Below are 15,638 nucleotides of genomic sequence, written 5' to 3'. Positions count from 1 at the left end.
GTGGCAGGTTTTTCACGAGGATTCCACGGCTCCCTGGGTGGTTTCTGCAGCTCCCCAGGGAGCCATGGTGCACAGTTTGGGAACCAGTGCCTGAAGTGATCTTGCGATGCCCCAGAGCTCCAGAGAGTACAGTTCGAGAAACACTGTCCTAAACAATTCTCTTTGATCCTTTTCTGATTAATCCTAAGGATAAAGCTTCTGGGCATACAAAGCAACATGCCAGGAACAAGAGAGATACTCAGGATATCTGTACAACCAGGAGCCTGATTTGTGTACCAATTTCAGAAGCTGGCAAGCATTTGATAACAATCAGCAACATGTCCCATCCCACAAATAATAAAGCTGGACACTTTAACAGTGCAATCAGTTCCTTAAGCAGACTGTGAACTTGTGAGGGTGCACATGCACTTAGTACAGAGAGATCACAAATAGAAACTTCAGACCCTTCGTAACAGATAGACTTTGATCAATCCTTAGATTGATTCCATAGGGGAATCTTCCAATTCGTATTACTTCAGGGAGGATTTAAGAGGCAGTGAATTTTAAACAAACAACAATAAACACCTAAACCTGGTCCCTCGTTCTAGCTTGTATACAGCAAGAGCGTTTTATTTTCTCCCCTCCAGTTCATCTTCACTCCCAGGGGCTCAGCCACTGATTACTGTATATTCAAACATTGCTTCTTCCTGCAGTCTGAAGTTAAGCATGCAGGGAAAACTCATTAACAAAAGAGGAGAAAATATTGCATTGGGACTCTGTCCATAATGAGAATTATCTTTTTAATATTGAAAGCCCCCAACAATCAAGAATAAAGTCACTAAGCTCTCGCTTTCATCCCTCCAACACTGCTCCCTCCCCTCTAGCCCGATCCCCCTCGACCATAGTTACCTCAATGCTCCAAACACACGAGGAGTGGTATAAGGAAGAATAAACCTTGCCCACTTTCTTGGGGTCCTTGACATCCCACACATACAAGCTGTGATCATTATAAACACATGATAGCCACTGGTTATTGGGGTCAAAGGTCAGGGCGATGGTGTCTGGATACTTGGCATCGGGCATATTAGAGAAGAGGCGGCTGCAGAAAGATAGCGCAATAGTTCATTGTGAAGTTATTGATTTAAGAAGTAAAGAAACTCAACAGAGTAAAATCCAACAGGAGAAGAATGTTTGCTTGTTCTGCTAATGAAAACATAGATTTCGAGGTCTTTCACTGTTCAAAATTTTTTTCACATGGTTTTATTGTGCGTTGACCTTTACAACCAGTAACAAAAACAAACATTAATATCTCTGTATTTCAAACTGAGTGAGATGCAGGTTGACACCCAGAGAGGGTGACTGGCTGGGGCCCAGGCTGAACATGATCAAGTGGACTTCCACTTACCTTCTGGCTAACAGCCTGCTCCAGCCAGCCACCTGGCTGGCTGGGGCCCAGGCTGAAGGAGAAAATTAAGTTCAAAGGATGTGCAGAACTGAACTCTAATTGTCCCAAGTTTAGCTATGCCCCTTTCCTTTACTTGAATCAGATCCACTGTAATGGAATCCACATTCAAAGGTACACATGACCATGTATGCTGTTTTCAGTGTATTTCAGTGGAATGAACATGTCCAGGTGTGCGTTCCACTGAAAGTAGTGCAAAGCATTCACATTCATGTGCACATTTGGATAAGCAACCCTATACAAACTGTGAAAAAAACTGCAAGTCTACACTTATTACTGCAAATTAACTAAATAATAACTAGCAGTAAACTAACAGCCCTCCATCTCAAATGTTCATCAGCTTGTATATTTCTTCCAAATTGACAATTGTATGGAATTTTTAAAATGAAGAACAGATTAGTAACAAGTCATTATAAGAGCAACCCACACATCTAGAGCAGAAATTGAAATGCACAGAATAATGAGCAAATTAATAATAATAAAAAGATACTGTTAAGTTCAACTCTTGACATTGCAAGGGCAATTGAATAGCTCAGATTCTGAGAACTGGCAGACCCAAGAATGCAACTGACATTGTACTGAAAGCAAAGCAATTAATGAACTGAGGGCTGACAAAGTGCTCTTAAGGCAAGCATCCCACAAGGAACCTACTGCATGAATGGGCTATAATGATGACTGTGTGTTTCAGCTTCATTTAAAGTGGAAAAATGCATGCAGCTATAATTGTGATCAGCTCTCAGACCCCATACTTTAGAAAACACATGATTTTTGTTGCTTGGAGAGAGATGACAGGCAAGGGATCGGCAGAATTTTTTTTTTTTTTTTTAAAGAGCCAGCATATAGATTTCCCTAATCAAATGCTTCAACACCATGAGGTTTTTTAGAAACGGGACAGCTAGCCTTTGTGCTCTGTGCCTAGCATCCCATTTCAAATCCTCCCAATTTTAAAATGCAACTCTCATTAATAGTTCATTCTACCTGTTCAGTAAAATTCTTTTTTTTTTTTAAAGGCAACAGTTACAATCCAAAAGGAGTTACTATATATGGGCAAAAGGAAAGTGTGTAAAGTCTTTAGAACTTTTGTGCCTTAGAGCAGCTAGTCATGGAGCCCACCAGAGGACAGGTGACTCTGGATTTAATATTGTGTGGTACTCAGGACCTGGTTAGAGATGTCAATGTTAGTGAGCCACTGGGGGACAGTGATCATGCTGCGATCCGTTTCGACATGCACGTCAGGGGAAAAATACTGGGCAAATCTGTCACAAAAACACTTGACTTCCAACGAGCAGAGTTCCCTCAAATGAGGAGGCTGGTTAGAAGGAGGTTGAAAGGGAAGGTAAAAAGAGTCCAATTTCTCGAGTGCATGGAGGCTGCTTAAAACAACAGTAATAGAGGCCCAGTGCAACTGTATAGCGTAAAGGAAGAAGAGTTCGACTAAGTCCAGGAGGGTGCCCACATGGCTAACCAGCCAAGTTAGAGAGGCCATAAAGGGCACGGAAGCTTCCTTCCGTAAATGGAAGTCTTGCCCTAATGAGGAGAATATAAAGGAACATAAACTGTGGCAAAAGAAATGGAAGAAGGTGATACGGAAGGCCAAGAGAAACTATGAGGAACGCATGGCCAGCAACATTAAGGGGAATAATAAAAGCTTCTTCAAATACGTTAGAAGCAGGAAACCTGCCAGAGAAGCGGTTGGCCCTCTGGATGGTGAAGGAGGGAAAGGGGAGATAAAAGGCGACTTAGATATGGCAGAGAAATTAAATGAGTTCTTTGCATCTGTCTTCATGGCAGAAGACCTCGGGCAGATACCGCTGCCCGAACGGCCCCACTTGACCAAGAAATTAAGTCAGAGATTAAAAGAGAAGATGTTTCAGACCTCATTGATAAATTAAAGATCAATAAGTCACCAGGCCCTGAAGGCATCCACCCTAGAGTTATTAAGGAATTGAAGAATGAAGTTGCTGATCTCTTGACTAATGTATGCAACTTGTCCCTCAAAACAGCCACGGTGCCAGAGGATTTGAGGATAGTAAATGTCACACCGATTTTTAAAAAGGGAAGGAGGGGACACCCGGGAAACTATAGGCCGGTCAGCCTAACATCTATACCAGGTAAGATGGTGGAACGCCTCATCAAAGATGGAATCTCAAAACACATAGACAAATAAGCCTTGCTGAGGAAGAATCAGCATGGCTTCTATAAGGGTAAGTCTTGCCTCACAAACCTTTTAGAATTCTCTGAAAGGGTCAACAGGCATGTGGATGCAGGAGAACCCGTGGACATTATGTATCTGGACTTTCAAAAGACGTTCGACATGGTCCCTCACCAAAGGCTACTGAAAAAACTCCACAGTCAGGGAATTAGAGGGCAGGTCCTCTCATGGATTGAGACCTGGTTGAAGACCAGGAAAAAAAGAGTGGGTGTCAATGGGAAATTTTCACAACAGAAAGAGGTGAAAAGCGGTAAGCCCCAAGGATCTGTCCTGGGACCAGTGCTCCAGGTCTTCATAAATGACCTGGAGACAGGGGTGAGCAGTGAGGTGGCTAAGTTTGCAGATGACACCAAACTTTTCAGAGTGGTGAAGACCAGAAGTGATTGTGAGGAGCTCCAGAAGGATCTCTCCAAACTGGCAGAATGGGCAGCAAAATGGCAGATGCGTTTCAATGTAAGTAAGTGTAAAGTCATGCATACTGGGGCAAAAAATCAAAACTTCACATATAGGCTAATGGGTTCTGAGCTGTCTATGACAGATCAGGAGGGAGATCTTGGGGTGGTGGTGGACAGGTCGATGAAGAATGTGCGGCGGCAGTGAAGGCCAATTCTATGCTTGGGATTATTAGAAAAGGTACTGAGAACAAAACGACTAATATTATAATGCTATTGTACAAAATTGATGGTAAGGCCACACGTGGAGTATTGCATCTAGTTCTGGTCGCCACATCTCAAAAAGGACATAGTGGAAATGGAAAAGGTGCAAAAAAGAGCAACTAAGATGATTACTGGGCTGGGGCACCTTCCTTATGAGGAAAGGCTACAGCGTTTGGGCCTCTTCAGCTTAGAAAAGAGGCGCCTGAGGGGGGACATGATTGAGACATACAAAATTATGCATGGGAAAGATAAAGTGGATAGAGAGATGCTCTTTACACTCTCACATAACACCAGAACCAGGGGACATCCACTAAAATTGAGTGTTGGGAGGGTTAGGACAGACAAAAGAAAATATTTCTTTACTCAGCGTGTGGTTGTTCTGTGGAACTCCTTGCCGCAGAGTGTGCTGACGGCATCTGGCCTGGATGCCTTTAAAAGGGGATTGGACAAGTTTCTGGAGGAAAAATCCATTATGGGGTACAAGCCATGATGTGTATGCGGAACCTCCTGATTTTAGAAATGGGTTATGTCAGAATGCCAGATGCAAGGGAGGGCACCAGGATGAGGTCAATTGTTATCTGGTGTGCTCCCTGGGGCATTTGGTGGGCCGCTGTGAGATACAGGAAGCTGGACTAGATGGGCCTATGGCCTGATCCAGTGGGGCTGTTCTTATGTTCTTAACTACAATTCCCAGGAGGCCTTGCAGGTCTCTTGTTGTCTGGTGTGCTCCCTGGGGCATTTGGTGGGCCGCTGTGAGATACAGGAAGCTGGACTAGATGAGCCTATGGCCTGATCCAGTGGGGCTGTTCTTATGTTAGAGTCATTGCAGAGCTACACACATATCTCTTTTTAAAGCGGCAGAGCTTTATGACAAATGAATTTTGTCATTTCAGAACTAGTGTCCTGAAAAATCAGGAGGAAGATCAGACAGCATATATCATTTCCCTGTGTATTTGAATCTATTTTTACCTCTCTTGTTTTATGGGTCAATATTGCAGGCACCAGCTAATAATCTGCCAATACCAGATTACTGAAAAACTACATTGGCACCAATGGGAGCTTATTTTTCCTTGTCAAATAGCAGCCACATGAGGGTCCAATCCAGATCACAGCCATGGAAATGTCAAAACCTCCTTCACCCTGTAAATCCATCTCTCTCTCCTCTCTCCCTCCCTCTCACCCATCCAATGGCCATCTTTGAAAGAATCCAATCAGAGCTAATTATGGACTTATTGTAATGTCCAGTTTGGCCCCAAGACTGGCAGCTTCTCTCTAAGACAGATATCTTTTTGGACCCTTCTATTAGAGAGCCTTTTAACTGCAGATACCAGGGACTGACCTTGGAACCTCTGGTGTACCACCAAGCTATGAGCTCTTTTTCTGTTCATTGCAATTACAAGTGGATGCAATGGAATCAGGAACTCAGTACAAAAAAAAATACTCTTATGTCGTCATGCATGAAGCAGTCTGTCATTTGTCATAAGAAAAGATGGATGGCATTGGTTTCAAACTAAGCCCCTTCAGTTCCTACCTGGCTTCAGTGACGGTGGCAATGTCCGTTCCCAGGAAGTGAGGTTTGGGCAGAGTGGTCACGAAGTGAAGATTTGAAGGGTTAAAGATCCGTACTGTGCCGTCAGCACAGCCACAGAAGATGTAATCATGGTTCACAGAGATGCAGTTTGCCACAGTAGTCTGAGGATAGAAGACACCAATATGAGCAACATTTTTCCCAAAGGCCACCCCATGAAGTGCAACAAGGAAATTGAAAGTCAGGGAAAAAAGAAATGAGGCGTGATGAGATGTAAGGAAGAGCCATGTAGTTTGGATATTGATTGTAAAACAGATCCTTTTTTTTAAAGAATAGTCTCCTACAGGACATAGAATATCTATTGTACTCCTTACTAGGCAAAGTTTCTGAACCAGGGAGTGAAACCAACCCTACATAAAAATATAAGAATACTTCTAGGCTCAAGTTTTAAAAAACTCTGCTTTAGCTGCTTTTTTAAAAATTCTATTGCAATTGTTCACAAATCACAAAAAAAATTATGATAAATGCGAGGCGTGATAAAGAAGTGGAGTGCTGGAAGCAATGACTGCATTCTGACTTACTGTGAAGCTGTCTGTGTTCTAAGTGAAAGAGAAAAGGTGGTGTCGGTGCAGAAAGGAAAAAAAAGGAGAAGAGAGAGAGACATTCAACTTGGAGAGTGAGCAAAGACAGGCTCTGGTTAAAAACACAAATCAAAGTGGAACCACTGCATTCACTATTTTTCATTTCACAAGGAAGAGAACATGTTCACAGTGCTGTGTCTCAGTAGTAACACAGCATCGTGCATCTAGGCAGTAAGATCCAGGAAATGATGACTTCTAGAGGGCAGCAAAGGGACATCTTGCACAATTAAGTTAATCTACACTGTAGCTCAGCTACAGCAGGTAGGCTGTAGGCAAGCGACACAAGTTGCCATTTCTCAGCCTCAGTTAGCCATCTATAGCAGTCACTGATGCGAGGCCAGGTGGAATATATCATAAACACACTTTACAAATCAAACACTTAGAACATGATTAAATAAAACTGATTTTACTGGAGAAAACATCTAGCATACACCTAAGTGCTAATAAAACGGCTATTTCAGACATCTCTCCTAAATATCTGTGGGATCCGCTCTCATAGCCTTAAGTCAACATGGCATTTAGGGCAACCCTATGCCTGAGTAATTTTGACTTTACAAGGTTTAAGTGGGTCTCCACAGCTGAAGTGCTTCTTTTTCCACCCCAGATTTCTACTACTTATTATTTTGGGACTCTCAGGCCCAAATTTCATTCAACAGCCACAATCCAACAACATTAAATGACAGTGTCCACCATTCACAAATAAAGCAGAGAGACAGGATGCCATTTTACTGGCCAGACTTGTTAAAAAATGCAGAATCATCCTTCAGGCCATGCCTCCTCCTGCAGTGGTCCTCTCCCAGCCAGGCTCACTTCAGGTAACTGAGCCCAACTAGGAGAACAGCATGAGGGAAGGGAGACTGCCCAGGTAAGAACATTAGGGCAATGTTTCTCAAACTGTGGATCAGGACCCACTAGGTGGGCGGTGAGCCAATTTCAGGTGGGTCACAAAGCACCTAGCTCAGCTGCCATTGAAAATACAGAACTGAAAGTACAGGGTACAAAGCTGCTGGGCAGGCGGGCTCCCAGTGAGAGAGAAGCATGGTGCTTTACCCTGAACAGGTGGGAAGATAGGACTTTGGAAAGGGGGGGGGGTTATGTGGTTGGAGAAGGATCCAGTTCTGCTTTAACTTCCAAGCTAGAATGTTTGAATTCAGATCTATGCAAAATAACAGCACAAGCGTGCTGTGTAATGGGACCTTTGGTTAATCACAGCTGAGGTTTGAAGCCTAAATTGATGATGTCACTTCCAGCCATGACATTACTTCCAGGTTAATGACATCACTTCCAGTGAATCCCAACAGATTATCTTTCTAAAAAGCAGATCCCGGTTCTAAAAGATTTGAGAATCACTGCATTGGGGAAGGAAAGTTCAAAATCCTCTCCTCATACCCCTGTCCTTGCACTCCTTTGGACCTTTAAATATCACCAGCCATGTGACATTGATTCACATCAGTGAAGCCCAAGCTATATCTTATGCCCCCTCCTCGCCACCATACATAGGAGTTTCCAGACAGTCTCTCATCCACCAGATCCAGACCTGCTTGAGTTCAACACATCATATGTCCTCAGATAATGCCCTAGGCCTAGGGCAAGAGCTTGTGGGCCTGGAACATCCCTATCATCTTTTTTCTATGCATAGAGGCTAAAGATATGGGACTTACTCTTAGTTCCACCCACTTGTCCAGCAGCCTCTTTTCGTTGAATTCGCACAGGAGACCTGAGGAAGTGATACAGAAAGTGCTGTCTGCTTTTTTACCCCTGCCACATGCCACGTCTGTGAAGAAGTTGTTCCTCAGTTCCCCAAGTAAACCAGAACGCCCAAGTAAGGGGACTGTCGCATTCACCTGGCAAAGGACAACAACACATTAAGACTGCTGTGTGCTGGTAAGCACAGAAACATTTGAAAAGAACTAGCTGGATAGGCTCAGTGAAGTGGACAGAAATACTGTGGTGTTGCAGGTTTCAAGAAAGCAAGATTCAGTACTCAAGGGTGATCGTTTGCAGGTTTTATTCGTTGCAAGCAACGGGCATCTCATGGGACTAATGTCTCAAAGCATGAGAGCAATTTCTCAATATTAACTGGACCCTTTATACCATTCTGGGTTCTTTGTTTGAATATCTAAACTTCTCATTGGCTGAAGTTTGACATCATAGGTGGGGCAAACTCCTAATAGGCTGTAGATAACTTTAGAGACACCCGATAGGCTTGTTTCAGGTTACAGTTCCCATAAAAGGTAAAATTAAACCATTAAACATATTGAATTACAAAGTTTTCAAAAACCAGTAGAGTGTGCTATAACATCATCTATCCAGTGTTGACCTATTGTTGACCCTTTTTCACATCCATCAATTCAATTAAAAATTGTTTTGGCAAGGTTTAGACTACCCTCATTAAAAGAGATGACACAATGCTCAAAGAAAGGTGTGAAGACCAATATTTGGCAGATCTTCAGACCCGTTTCTTGGCAGGACTTCACGCCCATCTCGTTAGTGCGTCTTGATACAGTCCTCTTATCCCACCTTTCTTCTGTGTTAATCCAAAAATTAAACACCTGTGAAGCCTCTCTGAAAAACTAAAGCTTCTTTGTCTTTTCTTAAGACTTTTCTAAAATCAAGCAACCCTTTGGTTCCTTAAGACCTACTTCTAATGACTACTATATCTTAGTTCTATATAACTATTGTGATCTTTTACTTTGGGTACGTACTTTGGTTTGGTATCAAGGGTCACTTGGTCTCCATATGTATACTTTTGCTCCTAAAGCATTACAGTAAAAGCTACAGGGATACAGGCATTTAATTAGTGAGTGAATGTTTTTTTCCCCAAGACATCTCTGCCTCTGCCAAGGTCGTCTGCCCAAAACTGGTATTTGCTTATCTGAGTTACATTCCAGACTCAGAGGCCCAAGCATCTTTAGTCAGACTAGCCTTAAAAAAAAAAAATCAAGCAGCTCTTTACCATTCTGTGTGTTTCCATGCTTTAGTAAGACTTTTAAAATGATTCTCTCTTTGCTTATACTTATACTGGGCTATCCAATAACTTTACAGTCTAGGGTCAAGGGTCACCGTGCCTCAGTGGGAGAAAGCATCTTCTACCTTCATAGTCAGCAGGATCAATAATGATAGGTTGCCTGTACATCTGAGGGTCAAACTACATATTACATTAAACATGTTTTTCCCCCTTTCATTGTTCTTTTAGAAGTAGCTCAAGATAAGGTCTGGGCATGCAGGAAGGGTTGAACTTTGGGATTGAGAAATAGGGGGGGGGGAAGGGTTAAAAACAAAAACAAATCCCCCCCAAGTTAGTACTTGCCCCAGGAGAGAAATGGCAATTGGTGCCAAGGCAAAACCTTTGGAAACTCTGTCTTATCTCTCCTTATTATTTTTCCCCACCACACACAAAGGTGTAGTTTCTCACACTGCCTCTTACCTTGGAGGTTTTGCTGTCATCCAGATACCAAAATTTGATGTGCCGATTTCCAGCTGTGACAAAATAGCTACAGTCCTCAGAGAATGAAACTGCCGTTACTTTGCTGGAGACCTTATTGGCTGCAACAACAATGTTTTTCTAGAAAAAAAGGTGTTCAAGCAAATCAAATCTCTTGCTAAATTAAGAGGCTCTCTGTACAAATATAAGCAGTGAGCAACACACTAAAGATTTGTACTCCATTTTCAAAAAAGTAGGAAGACAAAAGGACAAATGGGAGGGAATCTTCAAAGCCCCTTGGAGACATTCAGCCTGTATGCACTGAATATACGGGGGGGGGGGGAGCGGAACAAGGAAGAGGAAGGTTAGTACCCATTTGTGCTGTTTGTTTGTGTGGAGGGTATACTGAATGCATGTAGATTATCGAGCAGGGCCTGCAGCCACGAGCTCACCCGCCTCTCCACATAATGTACACATGCTGAACATCCACAAAAATGATATATTCATATTCCATCTCATCAACAGGAATCTAATTATTTGAGCCATCAGCACACATCTGATCTATCTGAGGAGATGTTTGTCCTCTGTATGTTGCCCTTGGGATACCACACATGTAGATTAAGGGTTACCACCATTCTTCCCACATCCCACAATCTTAAAAATCATCTTAAAATGTTTCACATCCATTTCATTAAAAAGATGCATATCTTCCAGACTAACATTAGATTATGCTGTTTCCAAGCCTCTACAGCAGGAGTGTCCAAACTTTTTGGCAGGAGGAGCACATCTCTCTGACACTGTGTCGGGGGCCAAAAATAAAATCTGAATAAATTTACAGAAATGAATATATTAGAGATGGAATTTATATGAATGAATGAATGAAAGTCTTGCAATAGCTCAAGGCCTATAAAAGTCTTGCCCAAAGTAAGCCTCGTGTTTCCTTCGCTGCCGCTGCTGCATCACAGATGTCAAACAGCAAGCAGCCCTCGTCCCACAGCTCATGTGAGAGGCTAAATAGTCACCCTCATGCTGAGAACAGTTGCATTGGTCCAGCGCAGGCTCCAGCAAGTCTCCGGAGGGCCAAAGGCTCATTGAAGACTCGGGACTCCCTGTGGGCCGGATTGGGAGTCCCTGAGGGCCTCAGGTGGACCCCAGGCTGGGGTTTGGGCACCTCTGCTCTACAGTAGAACGGACATGGACACTACAGAACATCTGTAGTGCTGTTAGACAGAGGCATACATAGACGTATCCTTTAAAAGTCCTTTTTCATTTCCATTATGCTGTTCCATTGTGCCACTGGATAATGAAACTATAGCAATATGTGCATTAAGCTCAGTACACAGTGTACAGTATGTGCATATGCATGTGCATATGAACATCTTCAGACCATGATCAACTGGCAGAAGTTGGCATGACTTAAAAAAAATCTGTTTAAGAAACAAACAGAAAGACAAAATTATCAAGAAGCAGAAACTAAAACATCTTCTAGAACAGGGTGTCCAAACTTTTAGTCAAGAGGGCCACATTATCTCTCTGACACTGTATGGGGGGGGGGGGGCTGGGAAAAAAGAATTAATTTACATTTCAAATTTGAATGAAGTTGAATAAATTTACATAAATGAATGTATTAGAGATAGAACTTATATGAATGAACAAAGGTCTTGCAATAGCTCAAGGCCTGTAAAAGGCCTTGCACAAAGCAAGGTCGGCCTTTCCTTTGCTGCCACTGCTGCATCACACATGTGAAACAGCAAGCAGTGGAGGGAGCCCTCATCCCACAGCTCACATGAGATGTCAAACTGTTGCCCACAACACTGAGAGCAGTTGTGTCAGTCCAGCACAGGCTCTAGCAAGTTTCCAGAGGCTCACTGGAGATTGGAGGCTCCCTGTGGGCCGGACTGCGAGTCCCCGAGGGCCACAAGTGGCCCCCTGGCCAGGGTTTGGGCACCCCTGTTCTAGAATATACAGTGCAAACAAATAAAATATTGGATGAAATTAACACTGCATTATTTTATCAGATTCTAGATAAGGAGGTTCATGCAAATCAGGAGATGGCTTGGGCAATGTCTGGGCCATGCCTTGCTAAGAAGGACCATGATGTGCTGATGGAGAAATGCATGCACGACCTGGTCCCATTCCTCCCACTGGGGGAATTTGGAGCACTTTCTTTAATCACAAGGGATGGGCTTACATTTATCAGCACATGTAGAGGGAACAGTTCATCTGCCCATCATGACATTAAAGAAAGTGCCCTGAATTCCCGGAGTGCAACAGGAAGAGCCAGGACTGTGTGCACCCGCATCTCTCATTTCATGGAGCTGAAACAACTGTAACATCCACATCAGTCCACTGAGGCTAGTTGAGAAACCAAAGTCAAATACATCACTGACCATAGCTATGTCACATTGGGGTAAACAGCATATTTTAAAAATTAAAAAAAAAATCCAGGGATATTACAGACCATTGTGATCATCGTCCCCAACGAAGCTACCCTGTTAGCTTGGCAGATACAAAACTCTGTTACCATTCTAGCCTCTCTTGTGATAAAATTTGCTTATGCGTGAATTCTCTTACGTTAATCTAACAAAAAAGTGAATGCCAAACTGAATACGCTTCAGTTCCACAGGCAATAAACTACGTTCTTGTAGAAACAAAACTGTCTGTTCATGTGGAGTTCTGATCAAAGGAATCTGTCTCCCTGGAGAAGCGACTTCTACTATTACTGTAACAACTTGTTGAAGACCTTGTTTCTGGGTATCACACAGCAAGCAATCAAATTTTAAAAAAGGCATGCAAGTTTCTTTGCTGCCTACAGAGACCTGGACCAAACAATTACATTGGCCTTCTCAAGCAGTACCCACAGGAAAGTCAGAATAGATACTAGCTATATCAAATGTAAAAGAATCTTCCTGCTTTGGGAGTGGGCATCTAAGGCACAGTAAACAACCTAAGATTAAAGAAGGAAAGGCCTGCTGTGATCATCCATGGTGTGTTCATTAGATAACTCAGGGCACAATCCTATCCAATTTTCCAGTGCCGGTGCTGCTGTGCCAATAGGGTATGCACTGCTTCCTGTGTTGGGGGTGCAGTCACAGAGGTCTCCTCAAGGTATAGGAACACTGTGGCTGCAGTGGTGCAGGAAAGTGGGATAGGATTGGGCCCTCAGGTGAGGAAATGCTGGAGATGAGCTGGCTGTTTTCTGATGTGGAAATTCTCTCTAGCTGGGTTGCTACCACACATTAAAACAGTGGTTCCCAAACTTGCTGTGATGAAAGCAACCTTCTTTTCCAGCAACCTATCCTTCCCGGCTCTTCCGGGCGCCATCATCTTGAATTCTGCGAGATCACACATGATCCAAAATGGTGGCACCTAGGAGATCCAAGAAGAAGCAGCTACTAGGGTCATCCCAGATTCTCTGCCTTTAATGTTGATTCCTGTTGCAACATTTACAGGACTCAGAGGTCAGAAAGACTTTCACCTACATATCTGATATAGGAGGCAAATTCCAGTTTATCTTGGTACAATCAAAGTTATTCTGGTGCAGGCTTTTGATTCTTGGCTTCAGAACACATAGCAACCAACACAAAAGGAACACCCACTCTCCTAAGAGCTCTCCAATAAAACAGAAATTGATCAGTAATGGGACACAATACTGACTTGTTTATCAGTGTGCGGTTGGTCTGTGGAACTCATTGACACAGGATGTGATGATGGCATCTGGCATAGATGCCTTTAAAAGGGGATTGGACAAATTTCTGGAGGAAAAATCCATTATGGGTTACAAGCCATGATGTGTATGTGCAACCTCCTGATTTTAGAAATGGGCTATGTCATATGCAAGGGAGGTCACCAAGATGCAGGTCTCTTGTTATCTGGTGTGCTCCCTGGGGCATTTGGTGGGCCGCTGTGAGATACAGGAAGCTGGACTAGTTGGGATTATGGCCTGATCCAGGGGGGCTGTTCTTAGTTAGTCTCTTGCACTGAACATGAGTATTAGGAACCCAACATTCCAATCAAAGTGGTGAACAAAACTGGTAGTGGCCCACAATGTGTTTGAAGCAAGTGGGATTCCTAGCATATTAACATATCCCACATTAGGGTGTAGCAAACCTGTCACACAAAGCTTGTTGTAGGGCAGAGGTTCTCAAACTGGGGTGTCGCAGTGCCCCAGCCTGAGGACTTTGCACCTTTAAGGGGCAGGGAAGGGGGAATGCAACAATGTAATCCCCAGAATCGTGCTGCTGTTGGGGGTGTCAGGGGCTGTCTTTTACTTACAAGAAGCTGCATCAGGCTCCTGGGGATGCAGGGAGCCCCATGGAAGCCTCCATAGGGCTCCTAAAGGAAGCACGGTATCTGTAAAACGTAACAGTCGTGACTCACTTCTGGTTTCACAATCGCAAACCAGAAGTGGATCCCGATCATTATTTTTACAGTCTCCATGCTTTGAGGAGCCTTGCAGAGGCTTCCACAGCACACTCTGCACCCCTGGGAGCCTGCTGTAGCTTCTTGTATATAAAAGACAACTCCTGACACCCCAGACAGCAACGTAATCTGATTGCTTCACTACATTCCCCCCTCCCCTGCAAGAATTTATCTCAGTAGTTTTACTCCCAAGGAGTCCGAGAACCCCTGCTGTAGGGGACAACCTTCCATTGGCATAAATTGGTAACTTATTATGATAATTTCATATATAGTATATGCCCAGGCACAATGGAAGGCAGGATCAAGCCAATCAAATTCTCTGAGCTCTTTCAAGCATACCTATTTGAATACTAAAAGAATTTTGTTTTTGCTTTACCTTCCATGACCAAACATTGACTATCATGTCATGCTGGTATCCCACGGAGACAATGTACTTGGAACTTGGGGAAAATGCCACACATGCCACTCCATACTTATGTTCCTGAAGCTCAGCCACCTGGGTATGTTCAGCCACATCCCATACACGAACAGCAGGCATGTGCCCACTCTGGAAACAGAAAGAGAGGTGGACAATAGCAAGATAGGTTAATACACATATTCCATCCAGGCAAGACAGAAGCGCTCACGGTAAATGGGATTACTGATTCCAACTTGGGAGTCCAGCCTATTCTGGAAAGTGTTGCACTTCCCTTGAAGGACCAGTTTTGCAGCTTGGGAGCACTTCTGGATCCACCTTTGACCCTGGAAAATCAGATGTCAGCTGTGGCCAGGAACATACGTGCCCCACTATGGTTGGTGGACCAGATGCATTCACTTTTGAAGAAAACAGACTGGCCATGATGCCTTGCGTCCTATTAACATTGCGCTTGAATTATTGCAATGGACTCTGCTTCAGGGTGCCTAGTCTGAAAACTTCAGCTGGTTCAACTGGTGCAGCCTGGATCCTGTCTGGGACCTGTAGACCTGATCATGTTACTCCCATGCTCTACTATCTACACAAGTTGTCAGCAGGTTTCCAGGTCCAAGTCAAGGTGTTGGTTGTTCCTTCTAAAGTCAGGCATAGTTTAAGGCTGTATACTTCTAAGGACTGCCTTCTCCCACATGTATCTATCCATGGAACCTTGTTTCAAGTCCCAACTCTCAGTGAAGGACAACTTCACTGGTGGGAACAAGAGGCAGGGTGTTTTAGCAGCAACACCACAACTATGGAACTCCTTCCCTCTGCAGGCACAAACGACACAGGGCCCAATCCTATTGAACTTTCCAGCGCCGGTGCAGCTGCAATGCAGCCCCAAGGTAAGAGAACAAATGTTC

The 15,638-nt window shown here is 43.7% G+C and overlaps 1 protein-coding gene across 1 annotated transcript in view; it reads right to left on the bottom strand.

Annotated features, from left to right (window-relative positions):
* The window catches only part of MAPKBP1 (mitogen-activated protein kinase binding protein 1), a 127,754-nt gene that overhangs the window by 43,083 nt on the left and 69,033 nt on the right, over positions 1 to 15,638 (bottom strand). Inside the window, exons 6-10 of the mRNA XM_066630881.1 lie at positions 14,701 to 14,871; positions 9,906 to 10,043; positions 8,140 to 8,322; positions 5,841 to 6,001; positions 889 to 1,078 (exon numbers count right to left, since the gene is read on the bottom strand). Coding sequence (XP_066486978.1) covers positions 889 to 1,078; positions 5,841 to 6,001; positions 8,140 to 8,322; positions 9,906 to 10,043; positions 14,701 to 14,871 — 843 coding nt within the window. The remainder of the gene's footprint in view (positions 1 to 888; positions 1,079 to 5,840; positions 6,002 to 8,139; positions 8,323 to 9,905; positions 10,044 to 14,700; positions 14,872 to 15,638) is intronic.

This window comes from Tiliqua scincoides, chromosome 1 (genome assembly GCF_035046505.1).
Source record: "Tiliqua scincoides isolate rTilSci1 chromosome 1, rTilSci1.hap2, whole genome shotgun sequence".
Taxonomy (NCBI): Eukaryota; Metazoa; Chordata; class Lepidosauria; order Squamata; family Scincidae; genus Tiliqua; species Tiliqua scincoides.
This window is presented reverse-complemented; position numbering and strand designations above follow the sequence as displayed.